The sequence below is a fragment of the Gracilinanus agilis genome, chromosome 1 (genome assembly GCF_016433145.1).
Source record: "Gracilinanus agilis isolate LMUSP501 chromosome 1, AgileGrace, whole genome shotgun sequence".
NCBI classification, from domain to species: domain Eukaryota; kingdom Metazoa; phylum Chordata; class Mammalia; order Didelphimorphia; family Didelphidae; genus Gracilinanus; species Gracilinanus agilis.
The window spans coordinates 426,233,882-426,251,220 of NC_058130.1; the positions used below are offsets into that span (position 1 = coordinate 426,233,882).

General features: G+C 37.5%; 1 protein-coding gene across 1 annotated transcript in view; it reads right to left on the reverse strand.

Moving 5' to 3' along the window:
• The window catches only part of SLC6A3 (solute carrier family 6 member 3), an 82,737-nt gene that overhangs the window by 36,195 nt on the left and 29,203 nt on the right, over positions 1-17,339 (reverse strand). The window contains exons 4-6 of the mRNA XM_044657864.1: positions 13,973-14,111; positions 12,636-12,770; positions 3,164-3,267 (exon numbers count right to left, since the gene is read on the reverse strand). Coding sequence (XP_044513799.1) covers positions 3,164-3,267; positions 12,636-12,770; positions 13,973-14,111 — 378 coding nt within the window. The remainder of the gene's footprint in view (positions 1-3,163; positions 3,268-12,635; positions 12,771-13,972; positions 14,112-17,339) is intronic.

Genomic DNA, 17,339 nt, shown 5'->3' on the forward strand with positions numbered 1-17,339 from the left:
CCCTGGGACTCAGAAGGAAAGCTGACTTGCCTAGGGTGACCCAGGCAGTGGACTTCAGAGGTGGGCCTGGAAGCTAAGTCTTAAATGATTCCAAGGCCAGTCAGTCTGCTCCTCCTTAACTTATTTATTTAGCTTTCCAACAGTCTCTTAATATAAATACTTATTTGCATATAATGCTAGGTAGTAAATAGGATACAATCAGTAATACGCTAGGGAGCAAGTCTGGTATAATGGATACACAGCTGCCTACAAAGCCAAGAAGGTGTGGGTTCAAGTCTTGGCTCTGGCTATGACCCAGGGTAGTTCATGTAAGTTTTCGGTCCTTTAGGCAACTCTCTAAGACTAGAAGTCATAGAGAAGAGAAGATGCCAACCTGTATTTTCGGAGGTGGCTTCCCACTACACTAATGAAATCATAGTTCCAGTCTTTATCCCTATCCCAGGAATATGATATAAAATTAAAATCTATGACCTTTAAACCAAAGGAGTAAAGCTAGAAATCCCTGAATTAATTTAAAGCACATATGTGGCACACAGGCACCTAGGAAATGTTTACTGACTGACTAAGATAATAAATTATAGGATTTTATTGGCATTCAAGGAATTTATGATAGAAAGAGAAATGGCTAGTCACTTGGCTAAGATGAGGCCTCACAGGGGATAGTCAGAAGTTGCAATGTGAACTGTTGATGGGAACTCCCCAACAGGTGAAATTACAGATCTTTTTGAGTATTTTAATGGCATTCAAAGTACATATTTATACCATATTCTGAAAATAATATTTGTCATAAAGCATTTCTTAAATGAAAGTTTTGGAATTAAATAAGTCATCTTAGAACTATAATTTTTAAATTTTAACTTTAAAATGTGGTATTATTGCATTTGATTTTTATCCCATAAACATATTTTAAAATAATCACTTAAATCAAGCACTAACTAAAACTTTAAGTTTAATAGTTTAAGTAAAAGAAATCATAAAATCATAAAACAACAAAAAACTCAAGCTTCAATTTTCCCCTCTTACTCATTTGGTCTTCCCAGTATTCATGCCTACGGCATCTCCTTTGATAATAAAAGAAGGTAAATAATAACTATATAAAGGTCAAAGACACCAGCATCTCCACAAAAGATCCCTGGGTTATTTTCAGCCAGATTCTTTGGCCAGTGAATTTATGTCAACAATTGCTCTATATGTCACTTTTTATAGCAACACACTCCAAAATGGGCTTACTCAGTTGCTGCTGTGGAGTAAGAAAGGGAAGGAGAAGGGAACCAACATTTATAAAGCACCTACTATAGTCAGGTACTGTGCTAAGTGCATTACAATATTGTCCCATTTGATCATTTGATCTCATTTGAAAGAAGAAACACTCAGTGACATGGTGATAGAAGGCAGCCAGGTTTCCTGTTCCACTTAACAAACCCATCCAGGAACATGTCTGCTGCTGCTCAGAATCACTCAATGCTCTTTTGAACATATTTCAGATTTTCCTCTGTTGGAGTGAATATAACAGAAGAAACTATGAATAATAATTTCAAGATTATTTTCTCAATATGTTATGAATATATACTTTGAATGCTATGAAAAGTCCTTAATTTGGCATATGCTTTAAACTAGCTGTAGATTTTTCTGGCTTTACTTCTTTGGCTTGAGGATAAATGTCATTAATTTTAGTTTTGGATTATATTTCCCATTTCATTTTTGGCTTTGCATCCCCAGGATCTAACACAGAGCCTTGCATACGGTGGCTTAATAAATGCTTGTTGATTGATTGATTGGCATTTGACCACATTTCTGTGAATTAGAAAAGGGCTGTTAGGGCTCAGAGAAAACACTTAGCAATGACAAGTAGGGAGCTGACATCAAGGCATGGGGCAGGGAGGTCACTTAAAAAAAAACAAAACCCTTTACTTTCTGTCTTAGAATCTACTAAAGTATCATTTCTAAGGCAGAAGAGCAGTAGGGGCAAGGCAAGTGGGGTTAGGTGACTTGCTCAGGGCCACATGGCTAGGAAGTGCCTGAGGTCACATTTGAATTCAAGTCATCCAGATTCCAGGACTAGCACTCCATCCACTGTGCTACCTAACGGCCCCAGCTCACCTTTGAGGTCATCTAGAATAAGAAAAATGATCCCTAAGGGCATCATTATATTATATGAGACTCTCATAGTCTTCAGTAAAAGATTTAATTATGTTTAGAATCATTTGTTTAAGACGACAGAGAAGTAAGTCAGATTCAAATTCCTGTTTTAGTTTTGAATTTTGCTCAGCTTCTTGCTAGTTGGGTGAACTTGGTCAAATTACATAATCTTTCTAAGCTCTCGTTAAATCTCCTATGAAATGAAGAGATTGGCTAGATGGCCTCTGAGATCCCTCTTAGTTCAAATATGATTCTTTGATTCAGATGAGACTTATAGGAATATAATGGTACTAGGCTGCTGACTATTCACTTAAAAGTCAAGATCACCCCATGGTACCATTGGTCCATCTCCAAAAAATGAAGAGTGAACAACAATAACGGTTAGGAAGAAGCTTCTCGGGGAAAATGTAGGAGTTTGAAAGGGATAGGGAAAGGGGGTACTAGAGGAAGGCTGAACTTGTAAAGAAGAGGTCAGTCTTAACAGAAAACATTTCAATAAAGTTTCTATTCCTGCACATGGTCTCCCTCAAGTCTCATATCTAGATTTATCAATTCTAGAAAAATGAAAAGCCCATGGAATTTGAGAAGTGATATGACCACCCTTTTTAAAAATGCATTCAATGTGTACTTTAATAGATTTAGGGCAAAAATTTCACCTATTGTAGTCTTATCCTGATTTTAATTTATTTAAAAAGAGAGTCTAGCAAAAGTTCTTGCTCTGGTGTGGGGTATCCAAAAATCTATCTTAAATATTTTCATCTGTATTTCAATACAATTTATTTACTTATCCTATTTTTAATACATTTATTCTGAGGAATACATAGGCTTTACTAGTTTACTGAAAGAGTCCTTGACACACAAAAAGATTAAGTTTAAGCTCTGGTTTCTAGGTTTTATAAGCAATTTTCTCTTTCTGTTCTTCCAGACATTGACTTCTGTATCAGTTATTTAAAAATCTCAATAGTAATATATGACCCACCATTTGATCATTCAAACATTTCAAATATGAGAGTTTAGGGCTTACCTATAACAGTTGTTAGTAAATTTATTGTAACTGGAGAATGCTATAAGCACACCAAACCCAACACCAAGAGAGAAGCAGATTTGAGTAGCAGCATCTATCCAAACCTACAAACAGATCCAGAATCAGATATACAAAAGAAGAGAAAGAGAAAGAGAGACAGAGACAGAGAGAGAGAGAGAGCAAGAAAGAGAGAAAGCTGTTATTAGAGATAATTGCAGGAAACTCATTCAGCCCAAAGATGAAAGATAAGAGCTGAATACAAGGTAATTTTGCAAATTACTACTGCATGCATGCATGTACCCAAGCCTGCTCCTCAGATTATTGTTTTCAGTTATATGATGTCCCGAGTTCTTGCTGAGGGGAATTGTGTCTGTGCCTATGTCCTGTTCTTTCTTATGGAAAGTGGCATGAGTTTAGACTCAACTCATTATCAAAAAGAAAATGGTATTCAAAACATGATCAGTAGCAAATTATACTTTAAGGAATAAATATTCCCTATGGCCTTGACAGAAAAGAGAATATTCTGAAAAAGAGGTGACTTTTCTTGGTACCTTAAATTGCTATTTGATTCCTTTACCAATAAAATGCTCTTATAACTCAGTTCCAAAAATAAATCTGTTAATACAACAACATTTGTAAGAATAGGAATCCATGAAACTCCAATTAGTCTATTTATTCATAGATGGAATATAAATGTCCTAAAATCAGAACGAGATACTTTCCAAAAGTATCTATAAGAAACAGATAGTCCATAACCAAGCTTAGCCCAGAAGAAATATAAGCAGGGGTGTGCTATTAAGGTTTAACAGCTATTTCTCAAGGGGAAAAAAATTAACATTCAACACACTTTTAAGTTTACTCTATACTATGAACACTTTCTTAAGCCTAAACGATCAACAAAACAATAAATTGAGTCCTGCTTTGTAGCTTTATTTGTTTGTTTTGCTGTGTAGCTTTTGCTGATTTCCAAAATCTAAAGGCTCATACTGAAAATTTAACAGTTACCTTTGAGCTGACACCCAAGTATGTGAATATAAGCCTCTTAATTCTTTACAGAATTGGGGCTCCATGGGTGTGGAACACTGCATGTAATGTTGGATTTGGGTAGCTTTGCTTCACTGATTTCTTTTAAAATTTTCATTTTTAAATTCTTGATTATGAGTCTCTGGGTATATGTAAGTCTCTGTGTGTGTGGAGATGGCTAGATTCAGAAATGCAGATGATGTAAAAACAAAAGATAGTAATAAAATACATTAAAAAAGAAAGAGATAATCTAAGAAATATATTTAACTGCTTTTCCAAAACTCAGTTTAGCTAATTCAAAAATGAACTGGCTCACACTTGTAATGACACTTTGCCTTCATCTTTTGTATTCATCCCATTCCCCAATAAATAGAAAGTTATTTGCTTATGCATATATATATATATATACACACATATATTCAAATCATGCCTATCTTTCATAGAATCTGAATTTAAGTAACATTATACTTAAGTGAAATGTCTGTATAATTCAGTAACTATTGTTCTTAAGGATAACCATGGAACAATGATCACATTGACGGAGTGGGGAGTATGAGTTACACCTCAAGATTTTTTTCTAACCAAATAGGGTGGGTTGTTGCTAACTCCTGGGTATCCGTGTGAAGTGTGTCCTCATTCTCTCCATCAGGGGTTCTTAACCTTGTTTGTGTCCTGGACCCCAAGGGCAATCTGGTGAAGCCTCTGGATCCCCTCTCAGAGTGATGTTTTTAAGTACATGAAATGAAATACATGGGATTACAAAAGAAACCATTTGTATTGGAATGTGGTTGGTTTTTTTGTTTTTGTTTGTTTTTGTTTTTTTAAGAAACAAATTCAGGGACTCCAGGTGAAGAACTTCTGTTTTCCTCCTGATCTCTGTGCAAGGCTAATCCTGTGGGTGCCTTCTTCCCAATGCATCCTCTGTAGACAGTTCTTTCCTGCAGTAATGCAACTTCATAAAGAGCTGCATGCTTGCTTTCGCTGCATCTCTAAAAATGCATGGACTCGACTGTGTGGAGAGAAGACTGGGAAGGGGTAGGAGGAAGATGCAGGGAATATTCTTCCAGCCTCCTTCTTTAATGTTCTTTTAGAGGCATAGCACAACTTTTCTCCCTTAATTTAATCCAAAATGTTCATGACTTGTCTGTCAGGTACTGTCATTCTCCTCAGACAGAGAGGTGAATGCTGGGTTGCACGTGGTAGTAGCTGCAGGGAAGGTGTGCTTCAAAGCAGTATTGATTACCCTCCAGAAGGGACCTGTAGCAGAAATAGTCTTTCTACTCTCTAGCTTCAAACTTACTTCACCCTCATCTCCTCCGTAGGGATGCTGAGATTAGGGTCACTGTGGCCAGATATATGACCCTCCTCTGTTAAGTGGGGATAGTTATAGCTCCTACTTCACAAGGATGTTGTGAGGATCAAGTGAAAAAAGTACATGTAAAGTTCAGATCCTCCTCCACCTATGCAAGACAGTGACCCTACGCATCCCCCAGTTGTTCATCTCCTTATGGAGAAGAGAATAAAACTGTGCCTGAGATACCTTCTGACAGCATGTCATGCTTTGGGAAGTGTGTTATCATGGACACACTGTAGCTGCAATTTTATAACAGTGACTTTAAAGAGTGAGATATTTCACAAAACATCTAGGTTGTTCCCCATTCAAAATCTGACCAGAGGGATGGTTATTCGCCTCAACAAGTGTTAGATAATGTAATCTTCTCCAGGTATGAGAGCAGATAGACCTTAACACATCCTGTAAAGTACCTGCTGTCATATTTCAACTATTATCCCTTTAGCACAAGGTCAGGTGGAATGATCCTGAAAGTAATAAAATGGAGATATTTGAAAATAGGATAGACAAAATCTTCCTGGGGCCAGTTACTTAGATGTAGCCTTTCCTACAGCCAGTGGGATCACAGGATTACAGATTTAAAGCTAGAAGGAAATGTAATAACCATGTAAGCCAACTCCCTTATTTTACAAATGAGGAAACCTAGGTGGAACAAAGTAGAATCACATGCCTAGAGTCACACAGGTTTGGGATGTAAGCTTAAATTCTCTTATACCAAATCCCACGCATCATCTATAGATGACTCTAGAAGTCTTTAACTGACCTAAGAGTTTTTGTGACTTTATTGTTCTGGAGGTCTATTTCAGTTCTCAAAAGACCAGAGAGTTCTGTTGGACTCACCAAATCCTCTCGGAAGTAATAAGGCAGTAAATGGTCACACTGGTCAGGTAGGAAATGAAGGAGGAAAGATATCACCTCTTACTCAAAAATATGAATCGACAGATGAGTGTCCTAGTGGTCCCACTGCTTCTCACTATCCCAATTTTACTGGTGCTAGAGTAACAGTGATGGGATGAAGTGGTATTTCCTATTTATACACCCCCTCCCCACCACTGATTTGTTTCTGGACCCACTATAAACACTCTTCTATTGCACCAGGAAGCTGTATTAAACATATTGGTAATTCTATTTATTTTTATTAAAACCCTTGCCTTCCATCTTAGAATGAATACTGTGTATTTTTTTTCAAGGCAGAAATGTAATAAGGGATAGGCAATGGGGGTTAAGTGATTTGCCCAGGGTCACACAGCTAGGTAGGTATCTGAGGTCACATTTGAATCTGTAGGCCTGGTTCTTGATCCACTGAACCACCCAGCTGCCCTAACCTTCTCTATTGTTTTTAATTCTCTTTAACCCCCAGGTAAAGACACTTCTGGTAACACCTCAGTATTCAGTCTCCCTCTCTTTTGCCTTCTCCCTCTCTTTCCTTCCTCACTCTTTCCCTCTCTTTCCTTTTCTCCCCTTCTTCCCTCTCTCTCTCTTTTCCCTCCCTCCTTCCTTATTTCTTTTCTCCTTTCCTCCCTCCCTCTTTCTCCTCTTTCTTCCTTCTCTCTCCTTTCTCTCTCTTCCTCTCTCTCCTTCCCCTCCTCCCCTCTCTCCCTATCTCCTCTCTCTCCTTTTTCCCTTTTTCCCTCTCTGTCTTCTCCTCCCCCCATGTCCTTCTTGAGAGAGAGCCTAGGTTGGGCTAATAACTAGGCCTAATAATTGTGTAAATTCTACCTCAGAGATTTACTAGTTGGGAATTTACTAACTTAACCTCTCAGCCTCAGTCTCCTTTTCCATTTAATGGGCATACTAACAGCATCTACCTGAAAGAAATAATAAATGTAAAAAAGCTTTGAAAACATTCACATCCCACAGAAATATTAGTTATTATTCCTTCTCAATCACATCAAATACATATTTTCTCAGCTTTAGATCTGTAGTGGGAGGAATTAGGGGAACAAGGGTAGATTAAGGGGAATTAGCTACAGTTTCTATCTTGACATGTCTCATGGTCAATCATAATTTGTCCTGCGTCTTCCATGCATATTAACAACAAGACTGACTTCTGACTAGATCCACTGGAAAACCCTCACTGGCCAACTACTGATCTCTTCCTCCTTCCACCACATCCAGCATTTTCAACCCTCAAGACAAACAGAAATTTCTCCAGATCTGCTCCATTGGAGACTGAACTTCCAAGACTGACCACTGCAGCTATCCTGAGCTTTTTATTTCAACAGCTCTTCCTGGTTAGGATGACCTAACATAAAAGTGACTATCCTGTACACTTCTCCAAACTTTATAGGCTGTCATAACTAGACAATGGCCATTTGCCTAATTTATTACCAAATAGCCATGGATGGGGGGTGTCAAGATTTTCCAGTATTTTTAAGCTTTACATTTCTCTTATTGATCCAAGTAAATAAGAGGGTAGAGAGAAGGTACAGGAGCAATCTATGCCTTGTTCATTGTCTCTGCTGATTGCTCCCCAGCTTCCTCGGTCTTTTCATATGCAGACAAGACGTGTGAAGCCTCATATCCACTTCTAGGGTCAAAGAAGTCTTTCAAAGTTTTATATTCATAGGGCAGCTGGGTGGCTCAGGGGATTGAGAGCCAGGCATAGAGACGGGAGGGCCTAGATTCAAATGTGGCCTCAGACACTTCCTAGCTGTGTGACCCTGGGCAAGTCACTTAACTCCCATTGCCTAGCTCTTACCACTCTTCTGCTTTGGAACAAATACCTAGTATTGATTCTAAGATGGGAAGTAAGGGCAAAATGGTACCCTCCAATCTGAAAGGAGATTTCCCTCTGTAAGGTGAAAATGATTCTTTCCTAAATGGATGGTGTCTATATTAGTAATGCAATTAGGAGAAGCTATCAGAGTGATGGAAGCCAGAGGACTAATCAGAACACTTGTGAGGGATTTTGCTGCTGCTCCAACATGAAAATGTTGTGGAAGGCATTGAAGGAGGAGATATGGTGGTTACATTTGTCAGTGGATTTGAGAATGGCCACAACTATCTTTTGGGTAGAATGGGTTTAGCAGCAGAGAGATGACTGAAGCTATTCTTAGAGCTCTGCTTGGGGCGGTGACTGCTGGGGAAAGCAGTTTCAGAGGGTGGAGCAGCGGGTGGAGAACAAGATAATTATAGTGTGTCTGTGTCTCCTATGTGCTTCTGTGGTGTCTTATATTCTTTGGCTCTATTTGGTATCTGCCCTCTGGTATTAATGCCAATCCAGGCACAAAACGGAATGATATTCTAAGCAAAGGTGTTTACTACTGTAAAGAAGGGTTATTGTATTTTAGATTTAGAGCTGTAAGGAACCTCAGAGGATATCTGGTCCAATCTCATCATTTTACAGATGAGGAAACTGAGGCCCACAGAGTGGCTCAGCTTGTCCTCTAGATAGTAAACAGTAGAACTGGAATTCAAATCCAAGTCCTTTGTTTCCAAATCCAGTGCCTCATCTGCCTTTTATGTCTTTCCCAACATCCAAATGGAGGAAGGATTTTCTATTGATGGTAAAGTTTTCTAGAAGTCGCTTTCTATGGATAATATTGAGCTGATTGCATCAAGTCCCAGAACATTATTGAACTTCTTCCATGTGCTCAAAAGAGATTGGCCCAAGAATCTGTTTTCTTGGATGAAAAGGGTATGTTGTCCAGACGAGGAACTGTAGTTGAATGACCAGTTCGCTGGTGGTACAAATATCCAAAACAGGTATTGTATGGACATATGAGTTATGACCAACATAAAATAGAAGGACCAAAGGGCCAGATCTCATTTGTAAAATTATGCAATGCTATTTTTAACAATCACTGACTGCTCCCCAGAAGAAAAACCCCTCTTTTTAACATATTTTCCCTGAAACGGTGTATGATTGAAAACCTTGGATTGCCATAATCTTTGAAAGATAAAAGTTGCATGTTATCCAAAGAGCCTCAGAGAGGAACACGATGGATATGGGTAAGCTATAACATCTGTCCAGCTATGACCCATGTTCAAAAAGTGGAATAATATATTTCAGGAATAATGTATAGTCTTAAAAGAATATGGATTCACTTTGTTGAGTAAAGAGGATATAATAAATGGAGAGACCTTCATTGCTGCTTTGACACACATTAAATTGAAAAAAGACCTACAGGAGGGATTCCAGCATATTGAATAAACCCTTTGTGGAGGAATTATGGATGAACATGGACAAGGTTCATACAAGATAAGGGAGTGATGGGTTTCAATTTGAATTCATAGACAATCCTACATTGATGGGATCACTTACCTTAAAAAATGAAGTAATTGATAGGGAAAGAAGGAGGAACTTTATCTAGTGTTAATCATGATACACAAAACATTGATTCTTAATGATGGAGGCTCTGACCTCTGAATATCACACTTGTCACACACAGTATCTTCTCCTACCTTGTTGAGGAGTTTGGCACTAAGAAACCTTTCCTAGTCAAACAGAACACACCTAGAAGACTACCACTAGCCACAAAAGACAAAGTGGCACTTCTGTCATCTGGGAAAATATTTGTAATTGCCTTTAGTGATCCCAGTACATCTTAAAGTAACTGGACAAACTCAAAGCCTTAGAGTTTTGCCTGGAGATTAAGAGGGTAAGTGACTTGCCCAGAATCACAAAGCCAATATGTGTCAGAAACAGGATTTGAACCCAGTCCTTCCTGATTCAAAGGCCAGCTCTTTATCCATTATAAAATCTATTAAAAAATACTGCCTTTACAGAGATGTTATGATATTTTATAGAGATATTATGAGAGTTGGGATGGTTGATAATATGAACCTATACCACTGTGATGTCAATGAGATTAGAAAAGAGGAGATGGATGCAAAACATGTTCTAGGCATGGAATTGAAAGGACGTAGGAACTAACTTGAAATGACAGGTGATCCTAAGCTTTCACACTGTTAGGCCTGAACCTGATGAAGAAGGATGTGGGACAAAGCACTGAATTGCATAGCTTCATCCTCCTAAAAATCCTAGATTCTTCGATAACACAGGAAAATGCTTCTCAGGCTCCCAGGGACTGAATATTGGATTTTGTGTCTTGGTCCAGAAAAAGGATAGGAGAAAAGGTTATGAATATCCATGAATATTCCTTCTCCTCCACTTCTCAAATCCAACGTTACCGAATTCTGTTTAATTCTATGTCTAAAATATCTTTTGTATCAGTCTGCTTCTCTCTCTTCCCATTGACACCACACTAGTTTAGCTCTTTTTAACAGCTCTGATCTATTCAAATAACCTCCCCTATAGATAGCATAATGAATTGGCATAATGGCATAATGAATTAAGAACTGGCCTTAGAGTCAGGAAGAGCTGGGTTGAAGTCCAACTCTGACACAGAGTGACTATATGACTCTGGACAAAGAACTTTCTTAGTGTCCCATAGCAATTCTTATAAGGTGGTAAATTGCAGAAAAGTTGCTGATCTGTATGGATGGAGGAACTTTCTTCACAAAGAGTTACTTATACTAATGAAATCATAGGTCTGGACCTAAACAAAGATCTATCTATAATATCTGTCCACTTGTCTATCTCTCCAACTGTCTGTCTGTCTATCTATCTACTATCTATCTATCTATCTGCCTGCCTGTCTGTCTATCTATCTATCTATCTATTTATCTGTCTGTCTATCTATCTATCTATCTATCTATCTATCTATCTATCTATCTATCTATCTGTCTGTCTGTCTGTCTGTCTGTCTGTCTGTCTGTCTATCTATCTATCTATCTATCTATCTATCTATCTATCTATCTTTTCCACACAAACACATATGTATACTAAGCAACTCTTTAAAATTATAATTTATAGACAAGTTATCAATCTGCTATAGAGGAATGAGGTTTCATACGGAAAGTCCCCTACACTGATAAAATCACATGTATGTATATATACAAACATATATAAATATACATCTGTATGCACATACATTACATACATATGCATATGTATAATTTTATCTGTGCAGAGAGTAGTTTAATTGCCAAGTTTTTTCCTGTCCCTCAGGAGAGCTAACTTGCATAGACCAAGACTGCCATTATGGGAATTGAAAGGAATAAAATTTTCTCAATCTAAGTCATATACGGGCCTGAACTCACAAGAGTGGCATCTTTCAAAGTGTAAACTTAAAATGTCAAAGGCATTCCAGTGTCACTAGTTGGAATCTATATTCCCAAAGAACTAAAGCTAGCATGTAGGGCTATAACTTATAGAACATGTAATCCCCCTATGCATAGCCCCTCTCTGTGTAAGTTTCCTATGTGTGTGCTTCTCCAGACATATTTCTTGTGCTACTTGTGGCATTGTAACTGTTCTCTGGCTGGTCTAGTAAAATAAATCAGTGAGGTCTTATGAGCAATAATTTTGAGTGTCCGCTGATCTACAAAATCCCTTAAACCTGCAGTCACTTCACTTTCTGTGGGTCCTTGGGGGAGAGGTGCCCCATGTGCTACGTTTGTATAGATAGTCATATTTATTTTGCTTATAACACCAAACAGAGTACAAATAAAAATACTCTAGGGGTTGTGCGATTGCTGCTTATAAAGCCAACAAAATTATCAGGTGATTTATTTAAAGTTTTCTCTGTCAAAATAAGTTGTTTACTAATAATGCATTATCCCCAAATGGCACTAATTTGGGTTAAAGACACCTAAATGTTTATGAAGATGTGTTAAATTTTACTAATAGATTATTTGGTTAATATTAGTTTTCTTTTCTCAAGACTGTGAGCATTATCTCTCCTTTCTATGATCTCCTAGTCATGAGAGCACTTAATGTTTCTAACTCTCCTAAAGAATTTAGCATAAAAAGCTTCATATTCTAATTCCTTGTCCATATGCTTTAGATATGTAACTAGATTATAAGATCCTGTAGGGCTGGCATGGTGTCATGCGGTTTTGAATTTCCTACCTAACCCAGTCTCTTGTGTATATAGTTGGTGTTCGACAAATATATGGTGTTGAAATAAATAGGACACTACAATCCTGCTTCCTTTATGAATCTTTAGTCCCAGAATAGATAAATCTTAGATCTAAGCATTCTAGATGGCATAAAAAGAATTAATAAATGAGTAAGGAACACACACTCACAGATGCCTCACAGAGACGGTAGAAATCAACACTCAAGTAGGCTTTGATACCATCGATGGCTCCTGGAAGAGTGACCCCACGAAGTAGCAAGGCCGTGAGGACCACATACGGCATGGTGGCCGTAATCCAGACCACCTGAATGGAAAATCATGATAGTTATTCTCCTTCACTTTTCATCTAGGTGTCACTTAAGTTATATTTTCTCTCTCTCTCTCTCTCTCTCTCTCTCTCTCTCTCTCTCTCTCTCNCAGTCATTAGTGAGTATCCTATTTAGTTTTGGAAGGTTTTTTTTTTATTTTTGCATGTGAAGGATAGCCATAGGTCTGTCATAAGTAAAGTATCTTTCCTTCATAAAAGCCACTGATATTTGCCAACAAATGAGAATGTTTTAATTTTTACAATCAAGTACATAAATGGATCTGTGGTCTATTCTAAGGAAGCAGAATACATCCCATTTACATTTGCCTATCCCATAACATTTTTATTCTATCTTCCCATAAGTTTACTGCAGAGGTATTGAGAAGCAATAAGGCATTCCTCCTTGACAGTTTAAGAATGATTATGATCATGATCATCTTCTTCTTCTCCTCCTCCTCCTCCTCCTCCTCCTCCTCCTCTTCCTCCTCCTCCTCTTCCTCCTCCTCCTCCTCCTCCTCCTTCTCCTCCTCCTCCTCCTTCTTCTTCTGTTGTTTCTTTGGTGCCTTTACTTTTTAATATCTTGAATTCTGTTCACATCTACCACATACCTCTGCATTTTGGATTCTTTAGGGGTTGTATTGTTCCATGACTCAATAATATAACATCATTGGTAGAGTATTTTTACTGTTAGTCTTTGTTTCAAGGAGGAGGTTGGAGTCATTAAAGAATGTTTGCAATTTCCCCAAAGTAATCTAGCTTACTCTCTTCTTCCTATTTAATTCTATCCCCTATTTATGATCCATCTGTAGTGCTTGTCCAATATATATATGCTTATGGACAACCATATAGGTTGTTCATCTAATAGAATTCCATAACTTAGATAAGAGGTATTCTTTAATCATTTGATATTTTCTAGATAGGTGCTTAGGTAAAAAATGTTAATTTTTATATACATATTTACATTTCGCATGTCTTTCACTTCATAATTAACAAACAGATTTGGTCAACCCTTTCTTATACTGACATTTATAATGAAGACATGGAGTCCCATTTATGCTAACTAATAATCGTCTTTCCAAAAAGAAAACATGATATGGAATCCCAGCTCTGACTGTTACTATTCTGCCACTGGAAGAAAAATTGCATTGAGATTATGTGCATCTTTGATTCCATAATGTCTAGCTGTCAGTGAGCCTCACCTTGCCAGATGTCTTCACTCCTTTCCATAAGCTAAAATAAAGCAGTACAATCACAACTACCAAGCAAGAGGTCAGTTGCCACCGAGGAAGTCCTAAATCATCGATTCCTTTGCTCTGATGAAGATGCAGGACTCCTCGTCTGAAAAAGTAGAAGGAGAAAGATCGTTCAGAATTCCATTACATTTACGCCAGCAAAGTGAAGGATCTGGGGGTCAGAGGACTTGGTTTGTTTTTTTTTTTAATCTCAGTTTGGGCACTCACTGACTCTATGAAATTTTAGGAAGTCAACCTTTCTGGGCCCCAGGATCCTCATTTGATATTAAAGGTGCCTTCTAGCTTTACATCCCATAACAGCTATGGTCTGCTGACTACTTCAATGATACTGGATAACATGTTGCTATCTATATAGATAAAACAAATTGCTTCCTTCTTTGGACCCTAACAGTTATAGTACAAGTTTAAGAGCATCCCTGAACATCTCTTAGGAAAGAGAATCAAAATCCTTATTTTCTTTTGCCTCTGACATGTCCAAAAAGTACTTAAGGAGAGAGGTAGAAAGTTTTGTCCATTTTGGAGTTAATCCTCAACTCCGTTTTCACTCCCAAAGTCTTTCATGAGTCAATGTTTTTTGGTTAAAGACAATACAAGGAACTGGAATGACCTCCAGAAATTTATGCAGAGTGAAAGGAGCAGAACCAGGAGAACATTATACACAGAAGCTGATACACTGTGGTACAATCGAACATAATGGACTTCTGTACTAGCAGCAATGCAAGGATCCAGAGCAAGGCTGAGGGACTTATAGAAAAAAAAACTAGCCACATTCAGAGGAAGAACTGTGGGAGGAGAAACACAGAGGAAAAACAACTGCTTGAACACATGGGCTGATGGGGATATTATTGGGGATGAAGACACTAAATGATAACTCAAGTCCAACTATCAATAATATGGGATTAGGTCTTAATCAATGATACATGTAAAACCCAGAGGAATTGTGCATCAGCTAAGGGGGTTAGGGAGGTTTGGGGAGAGGGAAAGAACATGAAACATGTAACTATGGGAAAATATTCAAAATAAAAATAAAAATATAATTAAAGACAATACAAGTAGCTTAATAAAAAGAGAAAGTTATGGATAATTATTCTACCCTTCCACTCATTAGATGACCCACTGGTCATCTGATTTTTGTGAGGAGAATTAACAACTCAGACTTCAATTTCAACATACCCCTTGCAGAAGTGGTGAATGGTTATGAATTTAGAGTTCTCAAAAGAAATGTGAACTATTAACAACCATATGAAAGATTGCTCCAATCATTAATGATAAAATGGGCGCAATTAAAATAACTGTGAGGTTTCACCTCAAATCTTGCCTCTGGGCAAGTCACTTAACTCTGTATGCCTAACTCACATTCTTCTGTCTTGGAGTTGTTACTAAGATAGAAAGGAAAAGTTGTTATTTTTTTTTAAATCTAGTAAACTGGCTAAGATGACAAAAGATGGAAATAGTCAATGCTGAAAGTGCATTGGGAAGACAGGCACACAAACACAATGCTGATTAAGCTGTGAGTTTGTCTAGCTCTTCTGGAAAAGAATTAGAAACTATGCTGAAAAAAGGGACTAAAATATTAGAACATGTTTGTCCTGGACATCATACAGTTAGGTAGATATGAAGACATCAAAGACAAAAAGAGAGGTCTTATCTATAACAAAATACTTTTTGTAGTAGGAAAGAACAGGAAATGTCATTGATGCCCATTGTTTGGGGAATAATTAAACAAACTGCTGTACATGAATGTAATTGAGTATAACAACATAAATAATGAAATGAAGAATACAAAGAAGCATTTATATGAACTGATACAAGTAAAATAAGTAGTAGTAGAAAAACACACATATTGACCACAACAATATAAATGTAAAGAACAATAAAAGGGAAATTTCTTCACAAAGTTATGAGTAAGTTTTAAGATTGAAACAAGTTAAAGAAATGCATGTCCTTTCACTGAAGAGGTGAGAAATTCAGGCATGGAACTCAGGTAATATCAGATATTGCTGATTTTTTAAAAAAATTTGTTATAAGGAGGGCTTTCTGGGGAGGGGAAATGAGGAGAGTATATTAAAAATGAATAGGATATAAAAACAAAGGCATCAGTTTTTAAAAGGAAAAATAAGTTCAGTTCACTTTATAGGTATTACCTACGACATACAAGGCACTATGCTAGGAATTATATTTGTTCTGGACCTTTGACTTCAATGGTGTTGAGAAGTGCTTGTGAAGGCATTACATCTACCAAAGCAACGTTGAGCCTCCTCTACAATATATAGACTGAGAGAATTGTCTAGGGACTGAGAAGCTGAATGACTTCCCCAGTATCACAAAGCCTATATGTTTCAAAGGTGAGACTCAAGTTTGTACCCCAAAGAGATCATAGATAAATAGACTTGTACGAAAATATTTATAGCTGCGCTTTTTGTGGTGGCAACAAACTGGAAAAGGAGGGTATGTCCTTCAATTGGGGAATGGCTGAACAAACTGTGGTATATGCGGGTGATGGAATACTATTGTGCTAAAAGGAATAATAAACTGGAGAAGTTCCATGCAAATTGGAGAGACCTCCAGGAAGTGATGCAGAGCGAAAGGAGCAGAGCCAAAAGAACACTGTACACAGAGACTGATATACTGTGGTAAAATCGAATGTAATGGACCTCTGTACCAGCAACACTGCAATGACACAAGACAGCTCTGAGGGATTTATGGTAAAGATACTACCCACATTCAGAGGAAGGACTGCAGGAGAGGAAACATATAAGATAAACAATTGCTTGAATGCATGGGCTGAGGCGGACATGAATGGGAAATAGACCCTGAACAAGGACACAAGTTACAACCAGTGGAAATGTGTGTTGGCCATGGGTGGGGGGAGAGCGGGGGGTGAAGGGGAAAGTAGGGGCATAAAGTATGTAAACAGGTTAAAAACGAATATTAATAAATGTCTAATAATAATAAAAAAAAAAAAGGTGAGACTCAAACCCAAGTCTTCCTAACTCCAAGATGGGATCTCTCCTCTCCCATGTCATCTCTCAAGGTACTAGGGAGACAAAGACAAATATGAATAATTGTCTTTGCTAATAACAAAAGGTGCATGAATATAATGTATAAAATAAAAAGGAATATGAATATAATGGAATAATACAGTGCTGTAAGAAATGACGAATATAGAGAAGCATGGAAGGACTTATTTGAACTGATGAAAGGTGAATTAAACAGAATCAGAAAAACAATATTCCCTGTGACTATAACAATATAAATGGAAAGAACAACGACCACAAAACAATCAAAAGTGAATGCTGTGAAATTGCAGTGA